The following is a 25,306-nucleotide window of genomic DNA, read 5'->3' on the forward strand; positions in this document are numbered from 1 at the left end:
ATGAAGTCTCAGTCTAGAAGTTTCTTTGCTAGCTACAGCGGGGAAAACTCATTAAAACCCTTTCTGCAGCTAGTCAATACGTGGGTGCCAATCACGTAATGCGGCGTTGATTCCACACTGCGACACTCTCCCGGCTCAATGGAAGCGCGTCCTCACGCTATCAGCGGAGAGAGAGTGCCGACAATGTTCAGCTCGCGATGTTACTGCTGCTGCTACCGAAGTAGACCGATGCGAGGCAGAGCTCGATTGTTGGTTGTCCGGATGAACTTCGATGTCCGTTGCTACTGCTGCTCCTGTTGCTGCTGCTATTGAAGCAGGCCGATGCGACACCTAGCTTGATTATCGGCTGCTCAGGTTAGCTCCGTTGTTCGCTGCTGTCACTGCTGCTGGTTTTCCTTCCAGATGTTGCTCGTATCACGTCCGTTGTCAGAATGCCGGCTGCGCGGAATGGCTCGCGCTTTTATAGCCTGGCTCATATTTTCCTTTCATTTGATTGGTCTATAGTTTTCATGGCATGTTTCTCATGCTTTTTTATTATTATTATTATTACTATTATTTCATTTGGTATTATGTCAGCTCTGTACTCTACAGGGACCAGGAAGCTTCTCAATAGTTTGGTGTTCTAACGGTGCGAATGGATCTTCAGGACTCGAGTGGTCTGACTCCTTCGAGACAGAGCACGTCAACTCAGACGACAAATGTAACTTACTCGAGCAACATGGCACTGCTTAAGCCAGGAGCCAGTAGTGCCGAGTTTGGTCAAGAAGTTGAAATTCACAATCTACTTATCATCGATCAGAATACGTTCGAGTTGCTACATGCACATCAATTCATGCAAACGGAGTATACTATGTCACTGATTTCGGCGAAGTTGGGTAACGACTCGAATACTTATTGCATCGTTGGTACAGCACTGGTACATCAAGCGGAACCGGAACCCAAAGTAGGAAGGATTATCATCTATCACTACGCGGATGGAGTCCTCACTCAAGTTGGCGAGAAAGGAATCAAGGACACGTGCTATTCTCTCATTGAGTTTAACCGTCGTGTATTAGCTAGCATCAATTCAACTGTACGATTGTATGAGTGGACTGATGATAAGAATTTGCGACTTGAATGTAACCATTTCAATAACGTGTTGGCATATAAAACCAAGGGTAAACAAGATTAATGCAATCACTTGGATTCCTCAGAGTTGTAGCAGACGGAAAATTTTGCTCGGGATATCACGACCACCCTATACTACTAATGCTGTCAGTTAAGTTCGTGTATCTTCGTCAGCTATCGCTGTCGCTCGACAACCAGTGAGCTGATCTTCATTATATTACATACGGTCATAGCATACAGAACAATAAACGTTTTACTGTAGTTTTTTTTCCATTCGGTCTGTTTTATTCTGATTTCCGTGATCCGCCTAAAGTTCAGAAGTGGGATCCGACCGAGAAATAATCAGAATTTATCCGTGGAAGACCGATGTGTAATGAAATCGATCCGAATTAATCGATTTTCGCTAAAACGACCCACAATCCAGTCGACGAACAAAATATCGACCTAACATTGGCCGAAATGCTGTGACTTCTCCGTCTTGCCTACACCCAGAAAACAGATTACTAAAATATGCCAAATCTTTGGTAAGGCAAACATTAGTAGAATGTACAGATTTTCTGTAAATATTAATCAACTGTATGTAAAATCAATGTTAGATGCAATATACATCCTTGCCAATGATTGGTACATTTTACTACGCGGTATCGGTAACTTTAACGATTGTCATTGCTGGAAACCGTGAATGAAATGTAATCAAAACATTATTAACCTAATTGTCGAGCTGATAATTGAGTTGAGCGGAACTACTTTTCGATATTGTTTCTCCACAGAAAAAGGTCGAATTTACCCAGACAGGTGAGTGACGTTCTTGAAAATTAATTCAATTTATGTTCTTTAATCAACATTGATGCATATTGGACAGCCAAATAATGATCCATGCTCGTCTGCTGCGGGAGAAAGTGAAGACATTACTTCAATAATGAGGAATCTGGGTAATTCGAGACACTAAAACGAGCTTAGTTGAGTTCTAATTCCACCGCTATATTGTCGGATTTGGTCAAGGGCAACTTCATAAACTGTTTTCCGACGATTGTGATCGGTGGTTCGATCAATTGGATGTTTTCGAAATCGTCAAAACGAAGGTTCCGTTTTCACTGAAGCTGCGCTTCAACTCAATGTTGAAAAGGGGCATAGAACTGGCCCTTTGATGCAGTCTATCGTAGCTGTTTGTAGTAATCATTCTGTATTTTTTTCCTAATTTGTAGCCGAGAATCTAACTTAATCGATGCAGGATCATATGTCGGACGCTGCAATGGCCATGCCTCATGTTAATATGCATTGTAATGTGGTTTAAATCGCATTTAAGATAGTTCAATAAATGACTAAAAATGCATACAATAGATCAATAATTACTGTTATACTGGCTGGTTTCACATTTGTTTACCAATGTTATCGCGTAATATGTACGAATTGGCGATCTAACATACAAATCTACACCTAGGCGGCGCTGCGGTGAAAGTGATGATGGTTTTAAATTTTGCCATGTGAGCTTATGGAAGGTTTGTAGTTCTTTCCATAAATTACAATGTTATAATCATAAAAGATTATTTAATTGCGATGAGTTTGTAAGAAATTTAATTCTGCGCAATTTTATATATAACATGTTATTTATTTACCTCTTTCAGTAGTGAAAACTATAAAAATGTTGACAATGGTTGAATTAAAGAAGGAAATTCGAGAGCACAATCAAACACAAGTAGAAAAATGCACGATTCCTGCATGTGAGAACTACCTTGGAAAGCCCGGAAGTAAAATATACGTGTTTTGTTTTTGAGTTTTAGGTTATATTAGCATCATTTTCTTAGTTCAAACACAAAATCCAGATGTCTCAACGATCGTTTACGTTTTGCGTTAGATCGTCAATAAAATGCGCTACAAATACAACGTCCCGTCACTGTGAAGTCAACGTAAAGTAATGAAATGTCAAATATTCTCCCATGGAAATCGTATGGTAACATTCACATACACCGTCGCCGGCAACTGTGACGTCGGCAGAATAAGTCCAAGAGAATATTTGACGGGACGATGACGGTGATGTTGTATGTGTAGCGCACTTAATTCATATCGCAAAAATCAACTAATCATTGGTAATATTTACCCAAAAAATCATATACCAATTTTTCCCAAGAGTGTATAGTTCATTGGTTGAAAAAAAGACGGGTGGGTAATGTCGGGAACATAACCGGAGTGACGTAGGACAATACAAAGGGGACAGCTTTTGTTAAATATATATTTTAAATATATTGTTTTATTTTCTTCTCCTACGTGAATACCTACCTATCTACCTGAAAAATGGATTAGTTTACTGTTTACTCTTTATGAATATGTTGATGGTTCTGAAAAGAACCTTTGGTGTTGTGTTTTTGTTATCACTCGATATTCCCATCTTGTTCGGTTAAACCTTCCTGTTTAGCTATTGCGTTTGCCACTCGCCACAGCTTTCACAGTTGGAAAATTTCTTCCCATCCAGCTTGTGACATATTGTTCAGTAGATTACATTTAATGCGACGTGCCGGAGAAACACTTTGCCACTCACTGAAACTAATTGTTGCCTTGATGAGCGCCGAACCGAAGCTGCTCTGTTCTTGATGCGGATTTTCTGATTGTCGTGAGCAGCTTTGCAAGCCAACTCGAGCACTCCGACGGCCGAAACTCTATAATAGCTGTTAGGTATACTGGTGCTCCGGCACCAATCCGTTCGGCCTAGTTACCCTTGCGGAGCAATCAGTGAATGCGACCAGCAGGGAACTGGAGACCTGCACGGTTCGAGTGAGAATTTGCCTTTCCCTTAACTTGTCCTCCTTTGTAACGTCCACGATGCCGATGCCGTACAACCACACGGGTTTACGGTTTGAAAGAAAATAAGATATTTTTTTGAGGTCCGCGTGTTTTATACTCTAGCGGTACACACTCACAGGATAGTGACAAATCGGCAGACTCAGTCAGAGGGGCGAGTCCAACGAGACGAACGAATGAGCGTTAAAAGGGAGCGATGGCAAAAAAATACATTCATTACGATTTGTTCGCTCGTTGGATTCACATGCAGGCTAAAAAGGGTCCTTTTCAGGATCACAAAATTATCTTCAATCTAAAGAGTTTATTGTTTTGTTATCACTCGATATCCCCATCTTGTTCGGCTAAACCTTTCTGTTTAGCGATTGCATTTGCCACTCGCCACAGCTTTCACAGTTGGAAAATTTCTTCCCATCCAGCTTGACATATTTTACAGTGAATTACATTCAATGGCACGTCGCATTACCACCACTCAGTATCGGATTGGAGGTAATTTTAACCTGTAATTGAACATTTGCGATAACACTGGTACAGTGTCAACTTTCAATGTGGGGTCATAATTTGGACCCCGAACTCTATGTTTACAAAAATGTCCAACTAAATATGCCGCATTACAGGTCCGTCCAATTAGCTAAATGTCGAGATAAGTGTAAATTACTGTACTTTCAATCTAGAAGCAATTTAAGAATTGGTGATAATCAATAAGCTCAGAACAACTGCCAAATTCACATACTCATCATATCCTGGCAAACAAATTATGAAAAAATCAATTTGTGTTTTATTATTATTTTGGATATTGTTTTAGAAAGCATTGAACTGTATTTCCTAAACTCTTTTTTGGAAGGTTTAATGGCCCTGAAAAGCGCCTTGTTTTATGGAATGGTTCCAATTTAGAAAACTTAGTACTCGTGGTTTTGAGAAAAACCATTTCGAACGCCCTCGATGCCGCCTTGTTCTGGATTTGCCACCAAAGCAGTTTGTATAAAGAACAAACTTTTTTCTTCTGCTACCTGATGCCGTTTTTCGATTGCGTTTGCCACTCGCCACTCGCTGCAACTGCCTGTTGTTGTCTTGATGTGTTCTGTTCTGAATGCGGTTTTTCTTATCGTCGCGAGCAGCTTTACCAGCCAACTCGATCACTTCGGCGGCCGAAACTATATAACGCCGGCTAGGTGGTCTGGTGCACTGGTACTAACGCGCTCGGCCTAGCTACACTTGCGGGGAACTCCAGATCAACACGGTTCGAGCGGGATTTTGCCTTTCCCTTCACTTTTCCTCCTTTACCATGTCCAGACATGGCTGCTTGGGTTGGTTTGTTGATGTGTTGTGATGCGAACCGATGTGGTGTACGGTTTGAATGAGAATGATCGTTACGGAAGGAAGGTATTGTATTATAGAGACTTTAAACTTTTGCAGTTCATTCGTCTCTAGCCTTGAGAAAGGCCCTTTGAAAACTCTATTCTACTCCAGCGCTACCACCTCCGCCCTCTTGCCTCGAGAAAGGCACTCGATCCCTCGCCGTCCAGCTCGTCCAGCAACGATGTTGTCCAGTCGGTGTTCACACAAAGAATGAACATCGTTACGGCAGCGGAGCGGGGATTTTTAAGCTGACTGGCTGGCTCGAGAATTACGCATGTGTGAGACTGCGACCAATGTTTCGTTCATTTTTTTCTTTTTCCTTTACAATCGTGCTTCATTCTATTTCGCTGCTGCTCTGGTTGCCCGTTTTGGTCGGAACGATTTGAGGAGCACAAAATGGACCAATCAAAAATGGGCGCATATTGCATTTGGACAATGCTTCATATTTCACAATTATTCAATTATTTATCTCAAGAAAAATGAAATGTTATTCGTTATGATAGATGCGTAGATATATTTCCTATCAATTGATGCAAAAACCTTTGCGATCTATTGAGAAATGCTCGAGTTATAAGCGTTCCAAATCTTGCATTTTTTCCTACTTGTTCAGTGCCTAGATTTCCATTTCACCCCCTATATCTTCCGGTTAGACGTAGTCCTACGTCAATACGGAATAATTAAAAAAACGAAATGGTTTCACTGGTAGTCCGCTAAACTGTCATCCCAAACAAAAACAAATGGACCATATAACTAGTGAGTAAGGAAACTGTTATCGCTTTTTCATTTATTAATTATTTCATTTTCTTTCAGACTATGATGTGAAAACATCTGGCTTTTCTATAGCCATCAATAGAAACTAGCCGGAAGATGATTTCCCCCATTACCAGTCGCCAAACAACAAGAACAACAGTGCAGATTTTCACCATTATCACAGGAGCCAACAACATCTGCAATTCCAATCAGCAGTATCCTCCAAATCCATGCCGGGGACAGCAACAGCAGAATCGAATCATCGGTCACAAATGTGTATTAAGGAAATAAAAACTATCAAAGCAGGAGGTATTTATCAACGAGCTCAGCTGGACTCGAATCGTCAATCCGGAAACCCCGGAATTGATAGTTCCGCTGTATTGTGGTTATTTGTATATCACAAACACATATTGTTTTGTAATACGTATTTTTTCGAGTAATAAAATGACTAAAATTGATTATGTATTTTCCTTTTAATATTTCATTTCATTTTAATAACAAACCAATACAAACAAAAGGCAAGCAGTGCTGGAAGCAGCGCTGCAAGCAGGTCGACGTCTTGCACATGTTGGCAAAAAAGTGGCGTCAAGTTGTTCGATGAATACATATAAAAGATCGATAAATCGATTGCAAGGTGGCAGCATTTGAGGTCGATTGTTGACATTTCATCGACCCAATCTTGGCAGGCAAAACGGAATGTGGGGAGGTTCAGAGAAAAATCAATTCTTCGAGCAGAAATTTTCAGACGCCATTTTGAGACTCCGGCACCATGTCGTCATCGAATGAAAGCACCATCGACGTGGAGAAGCAAAAAGGTTCAGAAAAAGGACGCCAATTGTCTGCATCGAAAATTATCTTCACTGATTATGTTCCGCGAAAACAGGAGGAGTTGTCACCTGGAGTGCAAAGAAAATTTACGAACATGAAGGTGTACGACCTGAAGGAGGAAGAAACCGACGAGGAAAGTGAAGCAAGCGTCAGCGTTTATTCTGGTAGATCCGCTGAAACCGAATTTAGCAGCAACAACACCCGTCATCCGCTATTGCGTCATCCACCTCGTGAAACTTTTCTACATCCGGTCGAGGTCGAACGCCTGATTCCGTCATTCAACGGTAAGGAGGGAAGTTGCACTCGATGGTTAAGAAAGATCGAAGGTTACGCCACCGTTTATGATTGGTCACCGCGAGCATGTTTGCATTACGCGCACACCAGATTGACAGGTACAGCCCAGAAGTGGTTTGATGCACAGGAAGAAGCCACGTTGAATTGGGAATGTTTCAAGACGTCAATTTGCAAAGCTTTTCCCAGTAGAATGATTGAAGCGGATGTACATTTCAAATTAGCGAATCGACTTCGTGGCAGGGATGAAGATGAGGAGAGTTATGTATATGAGATGCAGAGGATTGCGAACGAGGGTCGTTTGTCAGAAGAAGCTATAATCGCCTACAGTATTAGGAACGTGAACGACGACAAGCTACAGGAGTACCTGATGTCGAAGGACCTCAATCAAGTCAGAGAACTCATTCACTGTCTTCAAAGATATCTTCGAATGAGAGCTGTTGTAAATACAAAACCATACGTTAAGAAGGATGCCGTGAGACATCCAGTGTCTCGGGACAACGATCGTAAGGAGCCTACTGTCGTCGAAGATGATGATAAGCAACCGCCAGTGAGACGTTGTTTCAATTGTAACGAGAGAGGTCATCTGTCAGCGAAATGTCCATTGCCGCAGAAAAAACCTCGATGTACCAAATGCGGAAAGGTTGGTCATCCAGAAGAAGAATGTTTACATATCGTTGGAAGGGCACAGAAACCAGTGGTCGAGACAAGCCAGATCCGGTATATGCAGAGCGAAAATCAAAGAGAAGGTGCGAGTACCAAAACGAAGCCGTACTATTTGGAAGTTGACGAAGGAAGCCGAACACCAGCGACGATCGTGTTCAAGAAATCTTGTCAGGCTTTTAACTCTCTCGTCGATCTAGGATCCCCGGTAAGTTTGATCAAAGTTTCCAAATTACCGTTTGATTTTGACTTTTCGTCGAATGTACCGCCAAATAATATTATTGGTATTAATGGCATGCGTTTAGTGATGCTTGGATCATTCCAAGGTTTGATTATTTTTGAAGTCGAGTTTTCGTTGTTAGTTTAATTGTTGTTCCGGACGACACGGTCTCTAACGAAGTTCATGTCCTCTTGGGCCGAGACTTCATTAACGGCAATGGCATTGCGGGTATTGTTTTCAAAAGAAGGGCCGTATTTTCAGGTTTTGATCCACAGCTCATGATGGAAGCTTTTGGTGATTTTGATGACCAACTTTGTATAATAGAAAGTAAAGACAATGTTGACTTAGACGTAGGCGACACAGACAATACCATTCGTTTGAAAACCACAGTGGAAAATATGTTTAGAGACTGTTATGTATACCGACCAAAACCTGTGGAACCCTCAGTAATGATGGAAGTGGAAATTAAGCTCAAAGATCATAAACCTTTTACAGTAGTTCCCGCCAGATTGAGCATATTTGAAAAGCAGGAATTGAATAAGATTATTGATGATATGTTGGACAAGGGAATTATCAGGAAGAGCCAATCTAACGATTACTGCCGCGTTGTATTAGTCAAGAAGAGAAACAACACGTTCCGAATGTGTGTAAACTTCAAGCCATTCAATAAGTTAGTTGAGCGCGATCATTTTCCAATGCCCATAATCGAAGATCTTGTGATCAAGCTTCGCGATAAACGTTACTATAGTAGCCTTGATCTCAAAAACGGATTCTATCACGTTGATATTGCCGAAAATTCGAAAAAATATACTTCATTTATCGTTGACGATGGTCAATACGAATTCAATAAATTACCTTTTGGATATGCGAATTCACCCGCCGCGTTTGTTCGGTACATCAACAAGGTTCTAGGAGAGTTGATTAAATCGGGCAAAATAACTGTATTCATCGACGATATTCTTATTAGTACGGAGACTGTTGAAGAACATATGGAGATTTTGGCAGAAGTTCTATGTACCTTGAGTGATAATCACATCAAGCTTCAGTTGCAGAAATGCTCTTTTCTTAAGACCATGATTGACTACCTCGGTTACAACATAACGAACAACTCGATACGCCCAAGCGACCGTCATATAGATTCCGTTCAATCTATTCCGATTCCGGTAAACGTTCACGCGCTTCATCGCTTCGTTGGGCTGGTTAGCTACTTCCGGAAATTTATAAGAAACTTCAATAAGTTAGCTCACCCGTTGTACGAATTGTTGAGAAAGGATATTCCGTTTCTGTTTGAGGGGAAACACGTTGCCGCGTTCAATGATCTGAAAGCTTGTTTAATCCAGAAGCCAGTACTTGCCATCTTTTCGCGTATCTCGAAACAGAGGCTCACACAGATGCTTCTAGTGCCGGATTTGGAGGTATTTTGTTGCAACGTCAAGAGGATGATAAGAGGTTTCATCCGGTTTTGTTTTACAGTCGTAAAACGACCGCCGCGGAATCCAAAATTCATAGTTTCGAGTTAGAGACTCTAGCCGTTGTGTACACTCTTCAACGCTTTCGTATGTATTTGTTTGGGATGAAGTTCGCGATTGTCACAGATTGTGAGGCTATGAAAAAGACCTTAGAGAAGAAGGACATTAACGCGAAGATTTGCCGATGGAGTCTTTTTCTTGAACAGTTCGATTAGTTCGATCATTCATAGACCAGGAGATCGTATGCGTCATTTTGATGCGCTTAGTCGTGTCAACATACTGCTGCTAGAACCGGGAGAAGACTCGACCGATGTGTACACTAACTCGATTTACGTTGCGCAACTTCAGGACGCGGATATCCAGAAGCTAAAAACCGCAGTTCTTGCAGGAAGTCAAAAAGATTATGAAGTCAGGGATAATATAGTCTACAAAAAGAATAAGAAGAATAAACTTTTGTTATGCGTACCGAAGAACATGGAACCGTCTGTGATCTTCCGATACCACAATGATATGGGTCATTTTGGTGCAGACAAAGTCTGTGCTGAGATACGACGTATATTTTGGTTCCCTGAGATGAAGAAAAAAGTCCTCGATCATGGAAAGTCATGCATCACGTGTGTCACTTTCAATCCTCGCGATAAACAGTATGATGGTTATTTGCAAAATATTGATAAAGGAACTGTGCCTTTTAATACAGTTCATGTTGATCACTTGGGCCCGCTAGAGTGGACAAAGAATAAGAATGTTCATATTTTTGCTTTGATTGACAGATTCAGTAAGTTTATCAAACTATACGCGACGCGGTCAACGAAGACATGCGAAGTCTTGAAATCGTTGCGATCGTACATCTCGTATTATTCAAAACCGAGAAGAATTATCTCCGATCGCGGAACTACCTTTACTTCGAAGGAGTTCAAATCGTTTTGTACAGCTCGCGGAATAGAACATGTACTGATTGCGACTGGTTGTCCAAAAGCGAATGGACAAATAGAGCGTTACAACAGAACATTAGTGCCTTTGCTATCAAAATTAGTAGAAGAAAGGAACATGTCGTGGGACAATGTTCTTTTCGAAGCCGAATACCTTTTAAATAATAGTTACAATCGTTCTATCGATAACTGCCCCGCAGTATTATTGTTCGGTGTGAAACAGAGAATTCACGTTGAACCAGAGTTAGAGCGTTTCTTAGATAATCTTAATCAAGATGCCAATCGTGATATGGAGAAAATTAGAAGTGATGCTGCCAAAAGAAATAAACAGGTTCAGGAATATAATAAGATGAAATACGACACTAAATGTAAACGAAATACAATTTACAAACGAGGTGATCTAGTTGTTATTAGAACAGTTAAAGTTGCTGGTGAGAATAGAAAGCTTAAAGCTAAATACAGAGAACCGTATCAGATCAAAAAGGTTCTAGATAACAACCGCTACCCGGCCCCGTGAGGCTAACGCCATATGAGCCTTGATAAAAATATATATTTTGGAAAAAAAAACAACCGCTACATCGTTACTGACATGGAAGGGTACCAGGTGACAAGCACTCACTTTGACGGAACTTTTGATCCACTAAATATTCGACTTTACAAGAAAGTTGCCACTCGGAGTACCGAAGATTATTCAACTAGCTGCTCGTCTGACGATTCCAGTTCCAAGGGTCTTCAGATGAACCTGATTTTTACGGGTTTCCCGAAGATGACTAATCCTGTAGTGTTATTGCCGTTACGTTTCTAGAGTTAAAATCGACGAATATGTTTTATATTTCATACTTCAACCATGATTAAACCACACGATTGTTCCGAGCATTATATTGATCCCGTTTTATTTAAGTCATCGGACAGTATTTAGATTCTTACATCAAACTATCGAGGGCGATAGCAGCGCAGGATGGCCGAACTGTAGCAGACGGAAAATTTTGCTCGGGATATCACGACCACCCTATACTACTAATGCTGTCAGTTAAGTTCGTGTATCTTCGTCAGCCATCGCTGTCGCTCGACAACCAGTGAGCTGATCTTCATTATATAACATACGGTCATAGCATACAGAACAATAAACGTTTTACTGTAGTTTTTTTTCCATTCGGTCTGTTTTATTCTGATTTCCGTGATCCGCCTAAAGAGTAATGGTTTTTTTACAGGCGACTAGTGATCCCCGATTTTTGAAATTAATCGTTCATCCACTAATCGAATACTTTTCAGCCGTTTGTTATTCGATACGATTAATCGCCCCAAATAATCGATTAATCGATTAATCGTAACACTAAGAGCAATAATTAGTTATTATTCTATTTTTCATTTGCCAGAAATTGTTTGCCGTTTTGAATGCTTGTAATTGTAATTTCGAACCGTTATAATTACTTGTATTTGTCGTTTAAGCTGCTAGGGTGGTAATGGGGCGTATGAAATATAAGCTAAGCATTGTGCATCAATCAAATTTATCCGAATTCCTATTGAAACATATGAATTAAAGTTTACCTTTCCATCAAAAATGCATTTTATATAATACGATAACACGATCTTTTAAAGTTGATGAAAAATGATTCAATTTTACATTTATTTACATTCTCGTATATACATTCCTAACTAAATTCTAAATTTCTTATTACATATTCAACATGTTTTAATACATACGAATTATATACATTTTCTTATACAAATTATATACATTTTCTTATACAAATTATATACATTTTCTTATACATATTATATACATTTTCTTATACATATTACATACATTTCTTAATACTTACTATACAGGTAAACCTGTTTTTGTGCGGTACTTTTTTGTTCGATTTCTCGTTTGTGCGACCCTTTCTGTGCCATTTTATTATCAAATCAGAACTTAGATCACACAATCTATTCGCTCAGATAATAAAATCGCGCAAAAAGGGTCGTACAAACGAGAAATCGTACAAAAAAGGATCGCTCAAAAACAGGATTTCCTGTATACATTTATCGCACAGTTCCGCAAAAAGCTGCGAAAGCGGTGAAAAATTTCGATTTTACGTTGAATCGTTTTGGTGTCTTTCTCTGTGCAGTAGACACTAAAACGATGCAACGTAATATCGCAATTTTTCAGCTATCTCGCACCTTTACGAAAACCAAACATTTTCATCGATCGATTGTAGGAATAATATCATGTCTAAGTTAGAACCGGACAAACGGTTTCTTTGCTTAGTCATTATCTGCCCTGCTTTCGAGAACAAACGTTCCGAAGGAACAGACGTCGCTGAATTACATAAAAATTGCATAGCTATTTTATGCACGTTTGGATACTGTGCTCGTATTTCATTCCACACTATAAGTGGGTCACAGGTCCTCGGAGCGACTGTAGTATTTAAATACTGCCTCAGTTCAATGGGAATTCCTCCGGCGCTGTCATCTCCATGCACGTGATTGCTTTCAGCTACCATGGAATCATGAATCGCCCACAAGTCGTCGGTAGTGGTGTTTGTTTCTGGCTCTCCTGATATCCGAAGATTGTATTCGAATTCAGGTGACTCTTCCGCAGCTGTTCTGACAAGTTCCCCTGTGAAGCAACAGAAATATTGCCGATAAAATATTTTGTTTCTGTCGTGTTGTTTTTTTTCTCAATAGGACAAGCAAGAAAAGACTAACTCACCAACCCATGAAATAGCGGGGGCCACCGTGAGAGGACTTTCAAAATGTATTTTCTTGAATCGGGGATCAAGAAGCGTTGCGACCGCGAAAAGTTTTCTTTTTCCTACATCATTGAAATATTTCATGATGTGCAGCATAATGCTGTTTTTTACAGACATAGCTTCAGCAGAATCAAGCTGCATACTTGTATAGCTCTGAAATTGATGAAAAATATTGTTATTACTCGAAAGGAACCGTTGAACCAGTCAGGCAGAGTTATTATTATAAAAAAAATGTGAAAAATTATCGATGAACTAAAAAGTTGTTCAATAGGCTATGTCGTTCGATTAGATTAGGTTCAACGATATGTTTTCTAAAATGTTACTACGTCTTCTTGAACAAATTTGAGTAACGAAGTGAGTGATTGTTCAGAAATACACCAAAAATCGTGAGAAAACTTATATTAAAAACCTCCGACTTCTGGCAGTTCTCAAATCTCACTTCAGGCATGGAGTCCATAAACTAGAAGATTGTTTGGGCAAGTGTATTGAAGTTCAGAGAAATAACCATAAATTGAATTAAATAGGTTTCTAACTATATATTCGTTAAATTCCCGTTGAAAGTTAAATAGAAAAACATAATAGAGTAGAACCCCGATTGTCCGCGGAATAGTCTGGCAACGTAACCTCGGATAACAAAAATCGCGGATAACGTAATAGAGGGACAAAAATGGAATACTAACGCGAAAAAAAGATATTATGAAACGACAAAACATATTAAATACTCTGATGCTTATTATACAAAAAACACTTACGATTTTTAGCAACCGAACCAATGGGATAATTTTACTGATCGTCACGTACTTTTCAGCTGACATTTCGGTAGTTACTGTTTCCAATGGGTGGAGAACTTTGCAGATTTCCTTCAAAATTGACAACTCATCTGCTGTTAACATAGTTGGTGTTTTAGGAACAACGAGCAGTACCCTTGAAATATAGTGTGCCATTACAAGGAATCTTTCTATCATTGCCATAATCGAATTCCATCGTGTTCGGACATCCAACACTAGTCCTAGACATTGTCCTTCCTTTTTATTATCGGCCAACTGCAGTTTTCTCAGTTCTCTGGTGGCTGTTTCACTTGCTTTGAAGAACTTGATTATTGTTTTCATCTTCTTGATTATATATATCATATTTTTCTCTGGTGTAATGGAAACCTCTATCGTACAATGATCCTCAACACCATCCAGCTCATCGTCGTTATCCTCTTCTATGACCGGCTCCATCCGAGCTGCGTATGCTTCTTTGTACAAGGGGACTGCTTTGCTTGCGATCAAGTTGATTGTGTGGGCGAAGCACGGTACATGGCGTCGTTCACCGTACTCCATTCTTACTGCCCCTAGTATGTTTGCACCGAGATCGGTCGTTACACAAGAAATTGTTTCGTTTTTAATACCCCAATCGTTGCAGCAAACCCGCAACAGATTCGCAATGTATTCTGATGTTTTCGATTGTTTGCATTCAACAACTCCTAGCAAAACGGAGTGTAGTTGAGAATCTAAACGAAAAATGGTTCATCAAAAAGTTTGAAGGAAGCCATGCTTGTAAAAAATACTCTGAAAATAATAAAATATTTTACGACCGTAAAGGGATTTTCAGTTTAATTCTCAATCGGAATTAATCCTAACCGAAAAAAGCAATCTTACGCAACCTTTTTTTATATAAGCAAGCATAGCTGAAATTTCGAAATCATTTTTTTTTTGTTTTCTTCTCAATCTCTCTGTATGATTTGGTGGTACACCTTTAATTTTTTCTTAAACAACCGTAATCGAACGCGGTGTCGGTGAGCAGATTCGCAACTCACAGACAAATTGACTCAAATGTTCATAACATGATAGCGATATGTTCAGTATTTGGGTTTTTGTTTGCATTTTACCCTAACCAATCAAGGGTATAAATGTATGTAACTTAAAAAAAATAGAGATAAGTATTATTCAAAATGAACCGCCCTTTGCATCTCAGGTAACAGTAAAATTTTATTGTTTCTAAGCATCGAGAGGTGAAGGTTTTCAAAACAGCTAGATAATCAATTAATTAGTCTTAATATTTGGAATATTTTAAACATATTTAGCAGTGGAAGAGTTTTCCTCAGGTATGAACAAGATTTATCGTGGTACAACTTCTTTGCATTTATACAGTAAGTTACAGCTAATTCGACATTTAGAGGCACCACTCAGCGTCACACTGGAAGCGGTTCTGATCTTAGACAAGACGTGACAACTGGCTTTTTACTTTTCTTTCTGCATTTCGTCGACCAAGTTCTAGATAATAGGGAAGTGAGATTTGAAAGTTGCCAAATTTCATAAAATTTCGGAAGATTATTTTCCCATGAAAAACATGAGTTCTTCGTATCATGTATTTTCTGAGCTGCACCATTTTTTTGTATAAATTTTTTAACCGAATGTCACATATTTCAAACAATAAGTATTTCTCGTTATTTTGGTATGCAAAAAAAAAAATAAATGTGAAGAGATAAAGAAAACTAGAAAACGTAGATTTGATAGTCGGAGTATGATATGTTGAAATAAATTAATTAAATTCATAGTTCGTTTTACCGTTTATACTTCACGATGAAAACGCCACGCCATTAAATTTCGTTTTGCGAGTTAAAGAAAATTATGGGTTTCGTGTAGAATTAATATTTTTCAAATAGAAATTATGAATGAAAATTAATTCTCCGCATCAAATTAGTGTTCAATGTGAATGGAAAACTTTGCTTTCTTCATATGGTAAAAAAATCTCGTACAAAAATTGTATCTGAAGATAATTTTATATTATAATGAGAATATCGGAAAGTGTATAGAAAATAGGTTAAGTTAGAGTAAAAAAGGGGTGCTTCGAGTAAATAAATAACGCCAAGTAAATATTTTCGTTCAGATTTTAGCAATTTAAAAGTGCATTCGGGCCGAGTAGTAAGACTTGTTAAAAATGAATTTCGTATCCAAATGTCGACACCGTATCGTTGTCATCGCGGATACACTTCATTTCGTTTTCACTGTGTAGTGTATACGGGAATAAGGCCTTATAATTGATAATTGATTGATATCGTTCAAATACTATCAGTACTGAAATATTGATAAAATAATACATTCCCAAATTATAACATCAGAGGCGAACCAGCCCAGGAGGCTAAAAGCCTCTCAAATAAAGAATATATAAAAAAATGTTATTTGTTATCCTTATTTTTTTTGCTAACTGCTTTATATTTGGAAAATAATTGAATGCTCTTCTCTGTTAGTCCGCTGCTATTATGCTATGCTAGATGGCAGGAGAATCACAAAAAAATGTAGGATGGAAATTCCGATGCAATGTTTCCCTCTCTTCAGGAACTGAACAGCTGACGTAATAGAAACGAAAATATACAAAGAATCCATAATAGATATTATCGCTAAAGTGATATGTGAATGCAACTATTATTCAATTTTGAATATATTTGGCAATACTGTGAAAATGTTAGAAATCCCACTTTTTGTGTATTTTATCTTTGTCAATTATTTTCCTCATCAACCAATTAGAAGCCGAGTTGCAAGTTGTCCGAGTTTGACAGAAAAAGTGGTCCGGAATCGGCCCCCTATTATCATGTCTCGTCTCAGGTTCTGACCTGTAATTCACATTCGTGATGACAGTGGTACAGTGTCGACTTTCAATGGGGGGCCATAATTTGGGCCCCGAACTCGGGGTTTACAAAAATGTCCAATTGAACGTATCGCATTACATATCTGTCCAATTAGATGTAACTTACTGTAGAACAAAGTTATTCAGTTTCACTTGTAACAAATTTAGACAATTCTAAGATGTAACAAAGATAAGTTATCCCTTGGAATTAGAATTAGCCTGTACTACAAGATGGTTCTAGCCAGAAACGCTTTGGCTAAAAAAAAAAGGCGGCCGTACACTGTTTGTCCGGAAGTCAAATATTTGATACTTTTTTGACGTAGGACTACGTCTAACCGGAAGATATAGGGGGTGAAATGGAAATCTAGGCACTGAACAAGTAGGAAAAAATGCAAGATTTGGAACGCTTATAACTCGAGCATTTCTCAATAGATCGCAAAGGTTTTTGCATCAATTGATAGGAAATATATCTACGCATCTATCAGAACGAATAACATTTCATTTTTCTTGAGATAAATAATTGAATAATTGTGAAATATCAAGCATTCTCAAAATTCACTATGTGCCCATTTTTGATTGGTTCATTTTGTGCTCCTCAAATCGTACCGACCAAAACGGGCAACCAGAGGAGCAGCGAAATAGAATGAAGCACGATTGGAAAGGAAAAAGAAAAAAATGAACGAAACATTGGTCGCAGTCTCACACATGCGTAATTCTCGAGCCAGCCAGTCAGCTTAAAAATCCCCGCTCCGCTGCCGTAACGATCATTCTCATTCAAACCGTACACCACATCGGTTCGCATCACAACACATCAACAAACCAACCCAAGAACCCATGTCTGGACATGGTAAAGGAGGAAAAGTGAAGGGAAAGGCAAAATCCCGCTCGAACCGTGTTGATATGGAGTTCCCCGCAAGGGTAGCTAGGCCGAGCGCGTTAGTACCAGTGCACCAGTCCACCTAGCCGTCGTTATATAGTTTCGGCCGCCGAAGTGATCGAGTTGGCTGGTAAAGCTGCTCGCGACGATAAGAAAAACCGCATTCAGAACAGAACACATCAAGACAACAACAGGCAGTTGCAGCGAGTGGCGAGTGGCAAACGCAATCGCAAAACGGCAGCAGGTAGCAGAAGAAAAAAGTTTGTTCTTTTTACAATCTGCTTTGATGGCAAATCCAGAACAAGGCGGCATCGAGGGCGTTCGAAATGGTTTTTGACGTAGGACTACGTCTAACCGGAAGATATAGGGGGTGAAATGGAAATCTAGGCACTGAACAAGTAGGAAAAAATGCAAGATTTGGAACGCTTATAACTCGAGCATTTCTCAATAGATCGCAAAGGTTTTTGCATCAATTGATAGGAAATATATCTACGCATCTATCATAACGAATAACATTTCATTTTTCTTGAGATAAATAATTGAATAATTGTGAAATATCAAGCATTGTCAAAATGCACTATGTGCCCATTTTTGATTGGTCCATTTTGTGCTCCTCAAATCGTACCGACAAAAACGGGCAACCAGAGCAGCAGCGAAATAGAATAAAGCACGATTGGAAAGGAAAAAGAAAACAATGAACGAAACATTGGTCGCAGTCTCACACATGCGTAATTCTCGAGCCTGCCAGTCAGCTTAAAAATCCCCGCTCCGCTGCCGTAACGATCATTCTCATTCAAACCGTACACCACATCGGTTCGCATCACAACACATCAACAAACCAACCCAAGCAGCCATGTCTGGACATGGTAAAGGAGGAAAAGTGAAGGGAAAGGCAAAATCCCGCTCGAACCGTGTTGATCTGGAGTTCCCCGCAAGGGTAGCTAGGCCGAGCGCGTTAGTACCAGTGCACCAGTCCACCTAGCCGGCGTTATATAGTTTCGGCCGCCGAAGTGATCGAGTTAGCTGGTAAAGCTGCTCGCGACGATAAGAAAACCCGCATTCGGAACAGAACACATTCGGTTCTGTGGACATCAAGACAACAGGCAGTTGCAGCGAGTGGCGAGTGGCAAACGCAATCGCAAAACGGCATCAGGTAGCAGAAGAAAAAAGTTTGTCCTTTATACACACTGCTTTGGTGGCAAATCTAGAACAAGGCGGCATCGAGGGCGTTCGAAATGGTTTTTTTCAAAACCACGAGTACTAAGTTTTCTAAATTGGAACCATTCCATAAAACAAGGCGCTTTTCAGGGCCATTAAACCTTCCAAAAAAGAGTTTAGGAAATACAGTTCAATGCTTTCTAAAACAATATCCAAAATAATAATAAAACACAAATTGATTTTTTTATAATTTGTTTACCAGGATATGATGAGTATGTGAATTTGGCAGTTGTTCTGAGCTTATTGATTTTCACCAATTCTTAAATTGCTTCTAGATTGAAAGTACAGTAATTTACACTTATCTCGACATTTAGCTAATTGGACGGACCAGTAATGCGACATATTTAGTTGGACATTTTTGTAAACATAGAGTTCGGGGTCCAAATTATGACCCCACATTGAAGGTCGACACTGTACCACTGTCATCGCAAATGTTCAATTACAGGTTAAAATTACCTCCAATCCGATACTGAGTGGTGGTAATGCGACGTGCCATTGAATGTAATTTACTGTAAAATATGTCACAAGCTGGATGGGAAGAAATTTTCCAACTGTGAAAGCTGTGGCGAGTGGCAAACGCAATACCTAAACAGGAAGGTTTAACCGAACAAGATGGGAATATCGAGTGATAACAAAAACACAACACCAAAGGTTCTTTTCAGAAACATCAACATATTCATGAAGAGTAAACAGTAAACTAATCCATTTTTAAGGTAGATAGGTAGGTATTCACGTAGGAGAAGAAAATAAAACAATATATTTAAAATATATATTTAACAAAAGCTGTCCCTTTTGTATAGTCCTACGTCACTCCGGTTATGTCCCCGACATTACCCACCCGTCTTTTTTGAGTTTGGTTTGAGATTTGGACAAACATACGAACACTATTTTATGTTTATGTTTTTTTATTTTATGTTTTATATCAATTATCAACAAATAACTGAATATTTGCTTGTCGTGGTTCGAATATATTTGATCAGTACAAGTTGATCAAATTTTATCTGTCAAAAAGAATTAAATATTTGGCTTCGGCCAAACAGTGTATGAGTACCCTAAGTAATGAGCGAAATTAAAAATCTCATTGCACTCGCTCCATCCTAGTCCTAAATCCTAATATTGTCCAATTAGTCTAATGTTAGATTTAGTGATATTGTCGAATTTTAATCTTGGATAGTTAAATTTTATTTACTGAGCTAATACTTTAATAAAAAATGATCAAGCTTACCATGAATAAAATGCCCTGTGATCCCCAAGTAGCTTCTGACGTTTAACATTTCGGTCCAAACATCTGTCGTTAGACAGATGCTTGTGATCGATCGGAGGCGGTTTCTGACAATTTCTTTGCTTTTTATAAATTTATTTTTCAGGATCTCGCGAAACTGTGTCTCGTGCGGCACTTTATATAGTGGGCATACAGTTTTCATTAGTTGACGAAATCCTTTCTTGTCTACTGTACAAAGAGGCATGTTATCCGTACACACCATGTACATGACACAAGTTGTTATTTCTTTTCCTTTGGTACCGCCAGCTAAAATGAAAACAAAACGAAAATAAAAAGAATGCTCGAATATCATTTGACATCATGTCTTTTTATGATGGCGACAGTCGAAAAATTTTAGTTTTCATTACCAAGTGACCAATTTGAACTATGATTATTTTTAGATAACTTTAAATTCTCTCTCATTAAACATTTTTAATCTCAAATTGAAAACCGCTTGTCCATATTTTTACAAAAAAAAATCAAAACATGCTATTGGAAGAACGAAAATTAATATTATTTTAATATAAGGAACAACTCTAAATGCTATACAAAAATGAATTCTAGGCACGATGAAATTCATCATTTGCTAACCCTAACTTGTTCTTTTATATAATTTTTGGGCATTCAATGTTATGATGAAAATTTCCACCATTATGCAAAAAAGAGTTAACAAAAATTTATTTTCGTGGCCGCCATCATGTATATAAAATTGAATCAGGTGGGATTACCTCCGTATGAAAAAGGACGATCGAAAGCCGATGTAATAGTTTGTTGCCGTGGACCCATTTTGGGAGTAGTATCAATTCTAGATTCTTGTGATGCTGTTCTTTTTCGTCCCTGATTTAGAACCGGGGCCGGTCTTTCATTAACAGTGGAGAAGGCCAAATTTTTATGCTTGAATGTCAAATGATTGAGCATGTTGCTCGTGTTGCGGCAAAAACTTAGAATATGCAAACATAATTTACATTGTACTTTGTTCCCCTCAATTTTTTTAAAGAACTCCCAAGCCGGACTGATTATAGATTTTTCTTGATTTTTTGTCGAAGGTGTTTCTGACATCGCGAATTTTTCCCAATTAGGCTTCTTCGGTTCCAATCGATATTCAATCTGAAAAGAATAAACCAATTTCAATCACAGAGTGTCGGCTATCTAGAAAAAGCTTGAAAATCAGGGAATATAAATGAATTTAAGCCCTGTCAAAAAAAATCGCCTATTGAATTTTAAATAATGGCAGTAATTGGAAAGTTTGTTATACAAAAATGTTTATTTATCTTGGAATATTATATATATTTTTTATTTTTTATATTTTTTTCTGTGTACATTTACTTTGGTGCATGTTGCCTGCCTTTGTCTGTGCGCGAAGGTAAAGGACAAAAAACGCGAAAGCAAAGCATACTGTTTGGTATGTGCATATGATTTTTTTCCTACAACATATGCAAACAGGTTCATATGAATCATATGAAATCAAAAAAGCATACACAATAAATCAAGCCAGTTTCTTTCAAATATCTAACATGTCATTTACCCAAAAGCTCATACCAGCCATCTCCTGGGATGTTGCAATCAGCGGTGCCTGGAAACAGTCATGTGTCACAAATAATTTCGTTCTGTTCAGAAGGACATGATCGTATTGGAAAGATTCACGAGGATCGTTGAGAAGGTCCAACTCGGTCGTGTTGGAATAAGCTACATGATGACGTTGGGCATTGTCCCGTATTATAAATCTGCTCAAAGAACTGTTGAGATTCTTTGCAAGTTTGCTGGTGATAATCAGAAAAAAAATTTAACCAACATCAGATTCCTTCGTCGACGTAGTTCAATGCTTGGCGTTTCATTTTATCAAATGATTAATCCATTAGCAACTTCTAGTTATTTCGATTAAATTTTCTGTTTTTATCCATGAATGATGGTAATGGAACAAAGAACCATTTATCAGAGAATTGCATTTGACAATGAAAAAACTCCGAAAAACTCGCTAATATTTGATGACAAATAAATTGTGATTTCGTTTGGAATGAAAAGGAATGTTGAATACACCAGCTTTAACTTTCCTCTACTCGCGCATAGGTTTGACAGGCAGAGAGTGAATGAGATGGCTGAATTAAATAATTATTAAAACTGAATGAAGTTAAAGAAAAAAAATCTGGAGTTTTGGAGTGAGTATACGAGTTACGATTTTGCGCGGGAATATAGGAGAGTTAAAAATTATGAAATTATCGCCGTTAACATATCATCTGACGAAGTTCGCATTCTCCCTTAGGTATTCCGTCGTTGATTTCTGTTGAAAAGCAGGACTCGAAAAGGTTCCGACTATATTAAGCTCCAGCAGAATACTCATATTTCGAATTAGTTTCGTTGTTCAGTCACAATGAACAGGTATTGATAAAATTGAATATAAATCGATTTAGATCGGTAAACATAAATGATTCAATCATTCGGAAAACTCTAACGTGTTAGAAGCTTATTCTTAATATGTTCAGTGCATAATTACTGGAGATGAAACGGATATTCAAAACTATCCGGCCGGATACCGGATATTAGGAAAAAAAAATCATAAAAATAAGATAAATTATAACACAATTAGCATATAAACATCATTCATACATAATTAAAAATAAGATTTGATTACTTATTTATTAGAAATGTTATTAAAATTAAATTATTATCAACTCAACAGTATTAATTTATAAACAATACTCAAAATTAACCACTGGATAATTATGATGCATGAATAACAAATTTTCAGCAATTGCTAACAACCATTTACGCTTTGCTTTGCACACCAGAGTAGCTACAGAGAATAATCAGTTTTTTTTCCTAAATCCCGGTTAAAAAGAAAAATATAATGCAGTAGAAACCCGATTATCCGCGGAATAGGCTCTATAGAATTACGGGCTCACTTCAGCGGATAATCGGGGTTCTATTGTACTACTAACCAGCGACTAACGGTACTCCCCCGGGAAGGCATTGATGCTTCAACTCTATCGCCTTTGTCGAAGTGACCTTATACCGTGGTTCCGAATGGTCGAAACACATTTACCAGCAAAATTATCGTCAGAGAACCTTTTTATAACCTATTCTAAATTACCTGAAAAAACGCGCTCAAAATGGCCGTGAAGAAAAGGCAACGCTGTCCTTTTTTCTCTGGAACAGGATTTCAATCTCCCTGGATATCTGAACCTGCGAATAAAATAAAATTCAACACTTTTTCAAATAAAATATAAGATATTTACAATACCTGCAGTATTTGTTAAATTTTCTCCGCAAAAATATTTCTTTCACTTTCGCTTCCAATTCGCTTTTTGCGCCATAAGTCGCGATTACAGTCTGAACCCTAGCACTGTTGAAACAAAATGACTAATGACAAAGCCCACTGACAAGACATGCAGATCAAGGTGTTTACGAAGTGGGGTGAGCCACTACATGGTAAATCAAATATAATCAAAATAACTTATAAAAAAATAAAACAGCAGCGGTCGTATTTTTTTTCTTCTGGGTTTGGATCGATTAATCGACGCAAATTATTCGTTCGCTTCGATTATTGGTTGCGCAGTATTCGTTCGATTAATAATCGATTTCTGTAGGAAGTATTCGATTAATCGATTAATCGAACGATTATCGGGGATCACTACAGGCGACTTCATTTTGGTGGGTGATTTGATGCGATCTGTCACGCTGGAGGTAATTTTGAGGAGATCGCTCGCGACTATTAACCAAATTGGATGACAGTGATTTCCTCGGGCGGATAACAGAACAATCTATTTGTTTGCCTAAAAGATGGGTAAGTAGGATTTCCGTAGCTCTGTTTATAATACGAACAATTTTTGTTTTTATTTGAAGGGCCGCAGCAACGGACGACGAACGATAGCAAGTACCAAAGGTTGCTCAATGCGATCTCGGTGATGTGGTGAATGTATTCCGCCACGGTTCGCTCGTGATGCAAAACTTTGGTGAGCGAACGACGGCGACAACGGGTTGTGTGCTATTTGGCATAGTCAGCGATGCAATTGGTCTGGTCACACAAATACCACCCGATTATTATGAATTATGAATTTCTTCGAATATTACAGGGAAATTTGACTGACACAATCAAATCTGTTGAAAATTGCAGATCGACGTGGATGGAACTAAGAAGGAAGCGGCCGTACATGATATTATCAAGATTATAGAAGACCTAACATGGATACATCAGGATGTCTAGTGTTGATCATTATTATTGAATGGATGCTATCAGTTGTTTTCTGGTTGACAAAACGAGAAGTTACAATTTTTTCTAAAAAAAGTTGATTAATATATCAACTCATTCAAAGAGAGATGTTCGAACTGGCTGCTGGACGAAGATCGAGCAAGCTCATGAATTTCAGCAATGGTCGCGAATAATAATTTCATGTTTGTAGGGTAATAAAGAAATTTCAGTGAACGTATTGTTTACTACACATTATTTTAATTCGAATAGTCATGAATATTGTATTGGAGGAATATTAAAATATGTTATGGGATACAATTTATATTTCATTCAAAGTAATCAGGTATACCTATAAGGTTGGATATTTCCTAGCTTTCGTATTTTCTCATCGGACTTGACACTTTCAAGTGTCAAATCATATTCTGAAGAAATGTCGACCCTACGAATTAATAAATAAGTTAGTGATCTTGGAATGCGATCATATTACAGGCGTAAGGCAGTTTTTAGGCGACAGTTTTTAGGCAATATACAAGATGCTAACGCTTGGTTTTGCAGAAAATATTTAGCGATTGTAGTGTCAAAAAATAACAAAGCGAAAAAAAATTAACATTCGTTTCTATAATTTACAATCGTCTTATAATAATAAACTTGATGGGAAAACCTAACGACAAATCAATCGGTGCAATTTTGCAGAATATAAATTAGATATTGAGAATTTGTATCGAAATTCCGCTTGCATAAAAAATATAACAATGATGGAACGAAGCACGTTATTAAGAAAAACCACAAACATATAAAAATACAATCATGAGAAACGGTAATATATAGTACAAAACATCATTAAATTTGAATGTTGCAAAATATAACCATTTCTGCACTGGTAAATGCATTGTAAGAATCCAGTTCTCTCGTAACATGTAAGAATTGATCTGTAGAATTCGATGTTTCCTAAGAAGTTCTAGCGCTCATGGGACCACGTTTCTGTTGACACAATTTTTGCTGCAGTCG

General features: G+C 38.2%; 1 protein-coding gene and 1 pseudogene across 3 annotated transcripts; one reads left to right on the forward strand and one right to left on the reverse strand.

The window, feature by feature from the left end:
• LOC129761214 (DNA damage-binding protein 1-like) lies at positions 1 to 24,614 on the forward strand (annotated as a pseudogene).
• On the reverse strand, positions 12,366 to 24,397 carry LOC129761074 (E3 SUMO-protein ligase ZBED1-like). 3 transcript variants are annotated; one of them, XM_055758783.1, is made up of 7 exons: positions 23,351 to 24,397; positions 23,201 to 23,292; positions 20,841 to 21,219; positions 20,077 to 20,379; positions 13,897 to 14,639; positions 13,105 to 13,297; positions 12,366 to 13,011 (listed from the first exon to the last, which is right to left on the reverse strand). In XM_055758783.1, the coding sequence occupies exons 3-7, from the start codon at positions 21,169 to 21,171 to the stop codon at positions 12,575 to 12,577; spliced, it is 2,007 nt and encodes a 668-aa protein (XP_055614758.1). In that variant the 5' UTR covers positions 21,172 to 21,219; positions 23,201 to 23,292; positions 23,351 to 24,397; the 3' UTR covers positions 12,366 to 12,574. The 3 variants fall into 3 exon arrangements, with proteins under 3 accessions (XP_055614758.1, XP_055614752.1, XP_055614759.1); XM_055758777.1 differs by having other exon boundaries at positions 23,201 to 24,397; XM_055758784.1 differs by lacking the exon at positions 20,841 to 21,219 and having other exon boundaries at positions 23,201 to 24,397.
• Positions 24,615 to 25,306: the final 692 nt, after the last annotated feature.

The sequence above is a fragment of the Toxorhynchites rutilus genome, chromosome 1 (genome assembly GCF_029784135.1).
Source record: "Toxorhynchites rutilus septentrionalis strain SRP chromosome 1, ASM2978413v1, whole genome shotgun sequence".
NCBI classification, from domain to species: Eukaryota; Metazoa; Arthropoda; class Insecta; order Diptera; family Culicidae; genus Toxorhynchites; species Toxorhynchites rutilus.